Source organism: Leopardus geoffroyi, chromosome C1 (assembly GCF_018350155.1).
Source record: "Leopardus geoffroyi isolate Oge1 chromosome C1, O.geoffroyi_Oge1_pat1.0, whole genome shotgun sequence".
Classification (NCBI taxonomy): Eukaryota; Metazoa; Chordata; class Mammalia; order Carnivora; family Felidae; genus Leopardus; species Leopardus geoffroyi.
This window is the reverse complement of record NC_059328.1, coordinates 18,874,530-18,884,743: the sequence shown is the minus strand read 5'-3', so window position 1 is coordinate 18,884,743 and position 10,214 is coordinate 18,874,530. Positions and strand designations below refer to the sequence as shown.

The window sequence follows — 10,214 nt, the reverse complement described above, 5'->3', positions numbered from 1 at the left end:
CGGCCATGGGGTAGAGCATGGGATAGGCAAGCACCTGTTAATTGTGACTGCTGCTGGGTGGGGGCTGAAGGTGAATTTCCAGGAGCCACTGTCCCCTTCCTTTCACCACCTACCACAGCTTACAAGAAGAGTTAGTACCAATTTAACATTCTATCTCTGAAGCTCCCAAGTTCAACTGTAGGTCAAGTCCAACAAGACGAATCTAAGGACGATGATGATTCTATTCACGTTTGTAACTAGGAATAAAGCCCAGCAGGATGCACACACGAAGCACACACTTTGAATACAGAAAACACAAGACATATTTCTTTCTGAAACAAGTGAATAATAAATATATATATGAGTGAAAATGAATAGTCATAGCACACATCTTTACAAATTATAAAAAGAGAGCTAATAGAGCCCTGATTTACTGTTATAATTTGACAGTCAAAACAGTTCCTGAAGGAGATTAGACTGCTGTTCCTCTTTCCAAATTCTGTTTAATTTCAGCTGTATATTTCCCATAGAATCTTTCTGCTTTCTTGTTGAATTTAGCATTCCTTTCATTAATGTAGTCGATGTCTGCGTCATCATTATAAGGACGTCTCCGGCTATATTTGTCTCGTTTTTCAATTCTAGAGGAAGAAAAATTTATAACATTCAAAATTACTTTCTTTTTTGATATTAATAAAACCTGCTCAAATAGTTAAGAGTATAAAATTCAGCAATGGAAACAAATATACAAAATTCCAAATATACAAAATTCAGTGAGCTTTCCTGAATTTATAAGTCAATAGTACTTTACTTCAGATCTAGTCTTCAGATTGGGAAATAACCCAGGGTCATGTTGAAGTACAAGGGCAGTGACATATTACACTACTTTCAGAGTTTATAGTATACTGCTGGTTCTGCCTAATAATTATCCTATTGAAAACACAAATACACAAGTGATGGTCAATGGGACCACTCTTCAAACTAGTAATTCAAGTCCTCCTTACTCTCTACCCCATTGCTACACTTGAAGACCATGAAGTTATTTTTGTCACGAGGCATGAAATCAGTACAAAGCTGAAGCCTGCATTATAGTACTTACTGCTTTTCCAAGTCTATGACCATCCTATCAATTTCTTCTGTGGAAGGCACGTGTGTTCCGTGAAGAAGACTGTTGGATGTTGGGTAGAACTCCTCTCCACTGAGAAAGAGCGGGGTGTAAGTAACACCATAGAGATTCTATGCCATCAGAACTGGACAATGTTTAGTGGGCAAAAATGGAAATCTTTGTGATCAGAGTTGATTTCAAAGAGATAGAAATCAGACCTAAAAGAAGATATTTAAGAAATTATATACTCCAGTACCCAAATGAGGTGCCAGCTGAGGACCAGAGGCTAATGGACACAAAGGGAGGCCGAGTTCATACAAATGAAAGAGCTTGAATGAAAACATGGTGTCCTCTGCCCAACTTAGTGCTCTCTCCACACTGAAACAGTCTTGACCTTAAGCACACTACCTGTCTTAGGGAAAGAAAGTGTAGCTTAGCAATGCTTACTGCACAAGTGCACAGGTAAGGGACACAGAAGAGCAACAATAATAATCATGAGGATGATGACACAGTACTGTGTGTCAAACATTAAGTACGCCGTATGAATACATTTCATCTTCACAATAATCCTAGGAGATAAACACTACTATTTCCTGTATACAGATGAGGAAACAGGGAGAAAAACTGTATGACAGGTCTAGTAAGTGGTGGAACCAGAACTCAAGGCCAGGAAGCAAAGCTCCAGAATCAGCACTCTTAAATTCAAGCCCTTCCAGTAACATAAAGGATACACTATTGGGGTGCTTGGGTGACTCAGTCGGTTGAGCATCCAACTCTTGATTTTGGCTCAGGTCATGATCTCAGGGTCATGGGGATCCCAAGGTGATGGAATTGAGCCCCATGTTGGGCTCCGTGCTGGGCATGGAGACTACTTAAGAGAATTTCTCTCTCTCTCTCCTGCTCATACCCTTTCTAAAAAAAAAACAAACAAAAAACAAAAAAAAAACCACTATTAAGTCACACTGACTTACTGTTTTTCTCTCAGTCTTTCATATGTCTCCATGTCAGGTTTGATCTGCTTGGTCAGCCGATGATACTGGCGTAACTGGGCAGCAGCATAATCTAAAATGAGAGCCCAGACTGTTTTAGATGGGGCATTAGTAGCCCTGTTATTAAGAGGCACATTCAATGAAATAAAAGCCAGCTTTACCTGAGAATCCCAGGTCAGGGTTTTTCCTCTTCTTTTTCCTCTCCCATCTTTCCGCATCTTCCGCACTGATCTCCAGCAGCTTCACTTTCTCATAGTCTTCCCCTCTTGCGGCACATTCCTAAAAAGGGGGAAAAACATGATTGCTATCAAGACTGTAAGTTGATTAGCCTGAAAAGAAAACTGTGGAATTTGCTACGTTCTCTAAGAAGTAATACATCTGTAACGACACCAAAAACAGCTGTGGTGGACACATTAGGTGTCTACTGAAATGCTTTCTCCCCTCCTTCCTGGGCTCAGGGCTGCCCATTTCCCAACCTCCCCTGCAGCTGGATCAGGCCAGGTCACTTGGGCTGCTCAACCAGGAACTGACACAGGGGAGACGCATGAGCTTTACGGTTTCTTAAAAAAATTTTTTTTCTTAACGTTTATTTATTATTGAGAGACAGAGAGAGACAGAGCGTGAGCATGGGAGGGGCAGAGAGAGGGGGAGACACAGAACCCGAAACAGACTCCAGGCTCCAAGCTGTCAGCACAGAGCCCGACGCGGGGCTCGAACCCATGGACCATGAGATCATGACCTGAGCCGAAGTCGGACGCTCAACCAACTGAGCCACCCAGGCGCCCCTACAGTTTCTTATTGTTGGAGCTTTTGTTACTGTAGCTCACAGACACGTTGTTAAGTGTTCCAAGTATTTTATTCTCACAGCTCTCTAAGGGGCAGCTGAGGAGACCGGAGCCAGAATGCTTACCTCCCGTGCCCTACTCTGTCGTGACAAAACACAACACGCCCTGGAATCCACAGCTTGTTGAGGATCGGATTGTACTTACTTTTTTCTTTTCTTCTTCCTGTAACTCCCATTCGAGACGAGCTTTTTTAGCTTCCCAGTTTGCAGGCAATTTAAGTCTTTTGTCTTCCTCCACAACTTCTTGGTGGTTTAACTTTCGAGCTTCATTCTACCACCAGGACACAAAATTTGTCAGCCCACGTATGGAAACAAATCTAAATAGACATGACCTGTCTCCTAGTATGGCAGGCGTCCAAAGCAAACTTTCTGGATTTTATCCTGAAAGGAAGAGAGTCACTAGAGAATTTTACGCGGGGATCCGTGGTGGGGAATTTTAGGGAGCGGGAGATTAGGAGGTAAACACCTGTATCTATAGCTTTAAATATTCTTTTCCTACCTTCAAGGAACCGTGTGGTAGGGATGGAAAGAACGATGGTTTGGGAGTAAGAAGCCTGAGGGATATACCGACTTGACTCTCTCTGGCTGTGAGATGTAAGCAAGTTTTTTAGGACCGGATGAAACTGGGCTTCCCATAGTATTGAGTTCCATGGTACAGAGTTACTCGAGAGGATGCTACATGCTACTGAATGCCATCAAATCACATACTGAGAGTCACATGCTATTTTCATCTCTTTAGTTCAAACTGGGTCCAAGACAAATTCTCAGTGACTAATGAGTTTAACACCTCTGAAAACACTTAAAACATATTTTTTACTTAAATGTTTATTTTTGAGAGAGAGAGAGAGAGTGAGTAGGGGAGGGGCAAGGAGAGAGGGGACAGAATCTCAAGCAGGCTCCACGCTGTCAGCACAGAGCCCGACGCAAAGCTCGAACACATGAACTGTCAGATCATGACCTGAGCCAAAACCAAGAGTCAGATGTTTAACCAACTGAGCCACCCAGGTGCCCCATGAAAACACCTTTCTTAACACCTTTTAAAAACAAGTGGGGGGGCGCCTGGGTGGCGCAGTCGGTTAAGCGTCCGACTTCAGCCAGGTCACGATCTCGCGGTCCGGGAGTTCGAGCCCCGCGTCAGGCTCTGGGCTGATGGCTCAGAGCCTGGAGCCTGTTTCTGATTCTGTGTCTCCCTCTCTCTCTCTGCCCCTCCCCCGTTCATGCTCCGTCTCTCTCTGTCCCAAAAATAAATAAACGTTGAAAAAAAAAAATTAAAAAAAAAAAAAAAAAAAACAAGTGGGGCAGGAGACACCATCAGAATGCAACCACAAAATCTTGACTGGAAAACTACAAAAAAACCAATCTTTTTACCAACCAAATTAAACAGAATGACTTCCCCAGAACTCAAAACAAACAAAACACAAAACTCAAAGGCAAAACAAAACCTAGAAACAGAAAAGATGAAAAGCAAACCTACAGATTAAAAAGACATAAAAATTTTAAATTACCATTGAAATAGTAATATTAAATTTAAATAGCAATTTAAAGAAAAACACTGGACAAGCAGACAAGTGGTCACATGTATAAACCATGAAGGTGATATGAGGACTCCAACCTAATTCCCCTATTGTTTATGAAGCTGAGAAAGTTTTTAGCTCAGAGTTAGTGACAGAGTTAGGCCAAGACTCAAATTTCTTGATTTCTGACGCTTTTCCCTCCCCCCCCACCTATAAGTATTTTAATACCTCTTTAACAATACCATCATCACATTCCCCAAATCATTAATACCTTAGTATCAAATATCCTGTAATGTTCATATCCCTCAAGGCTTCACTATTTTGACAGTTTGAATTCAGACAAGTTCCATATATTGGGATTAGTCAATACATCTCCTAACGTTTATTTAATCTATACTTTCCTTCTCCATCTTTTTTTGCCCCCTGCTTTTTTGGGGACTGTGAAAATGATCAGGTTGACCGTCCTCTGTTTCTCAAAGTGCTAGCTGCCTTCCTATGATGTCCTTTTGCATACTCCGTTGACCCCTGTATTTACTGTAAATTTTAGGTCTGGTGGTTTCATTCAATTCAGGTTATTTTTAACAACTCTATTATATGGAACTAGTGTTCTATACTTCTATCAAGACACAAGCAATCTCTGATTTGCTCCCTTTTTGTGATGTTTGCAGTTACTGATTACCTAGATCCAGTGATTCGTGAAAGACTGCAAAAGGGTGAGGTTCAAATTATATTATTCTTCACGCGTCATCCACCCTATTCTCTACAGAGGGTTTCAAATGAAGTATGTGTGTTTGACTAGTTTTCAGATGGAGTTCTTCTGGACAAATTCGGGTAACTACGTTCCTCACACATACCCTGTCTCCAGCTGCCTGCGGGCCCCCCCACCGTAATGAGGACTCTGCCTTTCCACTAGTTGCTACTGCTTGGATACCTCTCCCTCCCATCTCCTTGTCTGATAATACCCTACTCATCTTTCAAGCAGCTTAGTTGTCCCATCAGTCTTTAGTTGTTTTTTTTTTTTTTCCTTCTCTGTATTTGAGACACTTTGTTCCTCCCTCTAAAATGGCATTTACAGGGGCGCCTGGGTGGCGCAGTCGGTTAAGCGTCCGACTTCAGCCAGGTCACGATCTCGCGGTCCGTGAGTTCAAGCCCCGCGTCAGGCTCTGGGCTGATGGCTCAGAGCCTGGAGCCTGTTTCCGATTCTGTGTCTCCCTCTCTCTCTGCCCCTCCCCCGTTCATGCTCTGTCTCTCTCTGTCCCAAAAATAAATAAACGTTGAAAAAAATAAATAAATAAATAAAATGGCATTTACAAGTCGTGGAGTCATTATTCGTTATGGACCTGCCTCCATAACCAGGCAGAAGACTTTTCATATTTGCCAAAGTACCCGCACTATCTTGTTGGCTATGGCACATTAGAAGCTGGGGGGACGGTGGGGGTGGTGGGCACTTTTTGTACAAATGAATGAGTAGCCAACTTGCTGTGTGACAACAAACTCCTTTCCATTTCTGGTCCGCGGTATCCCCCCTCCATAAAAAGAAGGGTTTGACAGAATCACGGGCTGAGAGGAGGGTCCAGGGAGAGGTCGATTAAAAAGAAGAATACCAGGGGCACCTGGGTGGCTCAGTCAGTTGAGCATCTGACTTCGGCTCAGGTCATGATCTCATGGTTTGTGAGTTCGAGCCCCGCCTCGGGCTCTGTGCTGACCGCTCAGAGCCTGGAGCCTGCTTCAGATTCTGTCTCCCTCTCTCTCTGCCCCTCCCCCGCTCATGCTCTGTCTCTCTCTCTGTCAAAAGTAAATAAACATTAAAAAAAATTAAAAAGAAGAATACCAATGTCTGGGTCGAGAAACTGATTAAATAGGACACTGGAAGTGAGGCCTAAGCATGAACATTTTTTAGAAGTTCTCAAAGTGATTCCAGTGTGCTCCCGGGGTTGCGGTCCGCCGGGAAAGATCTTCCTCTGCCCTGCGGGTCTGTCAGGCGCGCTGGTGCGGCTTCCCCGTCCCTCCGCAAACGCGCACAGGCCTGCCTGGGTGACAGGTCTCGGATGCCTCCGGAGCCACTCACCCGCTTCAGGTGCAGCTCCCGGAATTTGCGCAGCCTCTGTTCGCGCTTCTGGGCGGCCAGCTCCGTGGCCGCAGCTGGGGGCAGCTCCCCTTCTTCCGCGCAGTCCGCCGGCACCTGCGGCGAGGAGGACCCGCTGGAGCCGGGGCGGCCCAGGCCGATTCCCCCCGCCGGCCCCACGGTGTGTGCGCCTCCCTCTCTGGCATGGCCTCGACGTCTAGGCCAAACCTCTAACCGCAGACGCTCCTATCCCAGACCCCTGGACAAAGCCTGCCACCCACCTTATCCTCAGCCTCCGCAGCCATCACCCGACAGCCCCTTATCCTCCACACTTCCGGCGACAACAAATAACTTTTCAGACTCTCTTGCTCACTTCCGGCGGCCAGAAGCCACAGGTTTCCGGAGAAACCCCGCCCCTGTCTGCTTCTTTGGGACGTGAGGAACCAATCCCCGCCCGCCGCAGCCCTGGGTGGTGTCCGATTGGGCCAGGCCTGTGCGCAGGCGCCTTGAGTGGAGCCACCAGGTCGACGTGGGTAAAACCGGAGACTGGGCGTCAACGGCGTTGGGGAGGTAAAGAGGAGGAAGAGGGAAAAAAGGGAATAAGCCATCAAATGTATGAGAAAGCGACCTAGAGCACAGGTTGTGCCCGTCAACTGGCCAGCCTTGTCGTTCAAATTTCTGAGTAACGAATCGAAAAGAAGGAACAAATTGGGGGTTATTTGGGATCTCGAGCATCTTCATGATGCAGTAAGATTTCTTGGATTAATTTGAGGCTTTGACTTTCTTCGGAAAATTCTGCACAGAACGCCATTCTTTGTACATCTGTCCATTCATTCAATAATGAACTGTATAATCGCTCTTATTTATTGACAAATTAGTCTATTCTTTGGTTCATCATCTATGAAAAATAATACAGCAATACCCATGTCGACATAGCAGCTTGAGGACAAATTAGATAATATGGATGAAGTATCTGTGACTAGTCACCTGACCCGCAGCAAATGATGAGAACTGCTGATTTTTAATCAGTTGGCATTAGATGTGTCCCCTCCTGTCTGAGATTTTCTTAAGTGTCTTTCTTCAGGAAAGCCCTAACCACCACCACCTGAAGGGTCAATGTCCCCTCTTATAGCTCTTTATACTTTCTGCTTTGTTGCGTTTACTTAAGTGTAATTAAATAAGTGTGGAGTTACTTGTTTGATGGTGTTAATTTAAATGAGACAGGTTTCTTAACCAGTTTTAACACAGCAAATGTAGGCCTTTGTTTTTTTCTGTATCGTGAGTGAATTGACAGAGGAGTCTTACAAGTATTTCTATTCTTTAGGAACACAGAAATGTCAGTGGCAAAATTATTTTCAGTAAGATCACATCAGATTTACAGGTTTTGCAGCATATTTTGTCAGAGCCCTAGAAACCAAAACCAAATACTTAAGGAGTGTTTAATGAGAGGGCTGTTTACAAAGCTGTAGACTGGGTTAAGAGAAACCGGCGAAAGAAAGTGAAGCATTCTGGGGCTAGAAGCAGGGGGAAGCCGTTCCTACCCCTAATCCTAAAGAGGCAAGGGAAGGACAGGATGGGGGAGGGTCTTCAGACAGAGGCTGTGAGTAAAGAAATGCAACCATAGGGGCGCCTGGGTGGCTCAGTCGGTTAAGCGTCCGACTTCAGCTCAGGTCACGATCTCACGGTCTGTGGGTTCGAGCCCCACATCAGGCTCTGGGCTGATGGCTCAGAGCCTGGAGCCTGCTTCCGATTCTGTGTCTCCTTCTCTCTCTGCCCCTCCCCCATTCATGCTCTGTCTCTCTCTGTCTCAAAAATAAATAAAAATGTTAAAAAAGAAAAAAACATTTTTAAAAAGAAATGCAACCATAATCCAGGCAGGGAATAAGTATCCTGACCTCATTTCTCCCAGACTTCTCTTCTGTAGATGCCACTCATTGGCAGGACCCAATGAGAAGAGAGCAATAAACAAGAGGGCTTATTGATGTAGTCCATTCAGGCCAGCATTTGTGGGTGCAGAACACCCACAAATGGGTGGGTGGACACTGGAGGAGGGTGGTTGTAAAGGAGCAAACAAAATACCCAGCACAGTTCTTTTCACGGGCCATGGTAACAATTTCATAGTGTTTTGAAGTCTTCAAAAAAAAAATTTTTTTTAACATTTACTTATTTTTGAGAGACAGAGACAGAGCATGAGCGGGGGAGGGCAGAGAGAGAGGGAGACACAGAATCCAAAGCAGGCTCTGGGCTCTGACCTGTCAGCCCAGAGTTGATGTGGGGCTTGAACCCACAAACTGTGAGATCATGACCTGAACTGAAGTCAGATGCTCAACCGAGCCACCCAGGTACCCCTATAGTGTTTTGAAATCTTAAAGAATTCTTTGTTCAAGTTGTATTTACATGGATTTAGTAAAAAGAACAGAAAGAGTTGTGTGGGCAATTGAAATTTTCCAGGATGATAGAAGATCTTCCACTCTATGTGTTGTTCTTACAATGTGACATTGACACGCCTCAAGGAAAGGTATGATCTATGTCCCTATCCTTGAATATGTGACTATGGAGGAAATGACACTATGTGACTTCTGAGGCAAAGTCATAAAAGGTGAAACAGATGCCACCTGGTTCTCTTGGGATCCATTTTTTCCCCCTGAGTTTCTATTTATTTCTTTAGTGATCTCTACACCCAACATGGGGCTCAAACTCACAACCCTGAGATCAAGAATTGCATGCCCTTCCAACTGAGCCAGCCAAGTGCCCTGAGATGCTTGTTTCTTTGAACCCAGCCACCATTCTTTGAGGAAGCCCAGGCCAAATGGAGAGGTCATGTAGGACTGGGGTAACTCTTAGGGAGTGCAATTTGGCAATATCTATACAAATTACAATGGCATTTACTCTTTGGCCCAGCTATTACATTATTGCAGTTGTCGTACAGACCCGTGTTGGTCTTCGTGTCTCTATGTCAAAATTCCTAAAGCGTTACCTTCACGTTTGTGAACAAAGAGGAAGAAGGACGGTTGATCATTGGGGTGCCCCAGAGCAGGGATGGAGTGAGCTGTTTCACCTCCTCAAAAGCCTGTGGTTGGTTTTTGAGGAAACCAGTGGAAGGGCTCTAGGTTGGAGTGCCTTAAGTAAGACATTTAAAGATTGAGCAATAGCAGAGAAATTAGGAATCCCACTTCAGCAATATCCAGCTGGTCCCAGGAATCCCCACAACTGTTGTCTGGTTTGAGGAAGGGGAAAGGAGCTAATGCTTCTTATTTCAGGATTGAAGAGAAAATCCTTGTCTGCTAATGACATATCCCAAATATTTAACTTGGGGCATTTTATTTATTTATTTTTACATTTTTTCCCAATGTTTATTCTTTTTTGAGAGAGAGAGAGGAGAGAGAGAGAGAGAGAATGAGCAGGAGAGGGGCAGAGAGAGAAGGAGACCCAGCATCCAAAGCAGACTCCAGGCTCTTAGCTGTCAGCCCAGAGCCTGATGCGGGGCTCGAGCTCACGAACCCTGAGATCGTGACCTGAGCTGAAGTCAGATGCTTAACCGGCTGAGCCACCCAGGCGCCCCTTTTTTTGTTTTTAATTTATTTTTTTCTCCACCTCCACCCCATCCGCCGGTTTGGGGCATTTAAAATTTTACTTTTGAGAGAGAGAGAGAGACAGAGTGCAAGCTGGGGAGGGAATTTAGGGCATTTTAACTTGTAATTTTTTCTTTTGGTACCTTCGT

General features: G+C 44.6%; 1 protein-coding gene across 2 annotated transcripts; it reads right to left on the bottom strand.

The window, feature by feature from the left end:
• Positions 1-284: 284 nt before the first annotated feature.
• On the bottom strand, positions 285-6,880 carry LOC123597371 (pre-mRNA-splicing factor SYF2). Of its 2 annotated transcripts, XM_045476112.1 has the most exons (7): positions 6,775-6,880; positions 6,497-6,610; positions 3,060-3,185; positions 2,232-2,349; positions 2,053-2,143; positions 1,076-1,174; positions 285-617 (listed from the first exon to the last, which is right to left on the bottom strand). In XM_045476112.1, the coding sequence occupies exons 1-7, from the start codon at positions 6,796-6,798 to the stop codon at positions 452-454; spliced, it is 738 nt and encodes a 245-aa protein (XP_045332068.1). In that variant the 5' UTR covers positions 6,799-6,880; the 3' UTR covers positions 285-451. The 2 variants fall into 2 exon arrangements, with proteins under 2 accessions (XP_045332068.1, XP_045332069.1); XM_045476113.1 differs by lacking the exon at positions 3,060-3,185.
• Positions 6,881-10,214: the final 3,334 nt, after the last annotated feature.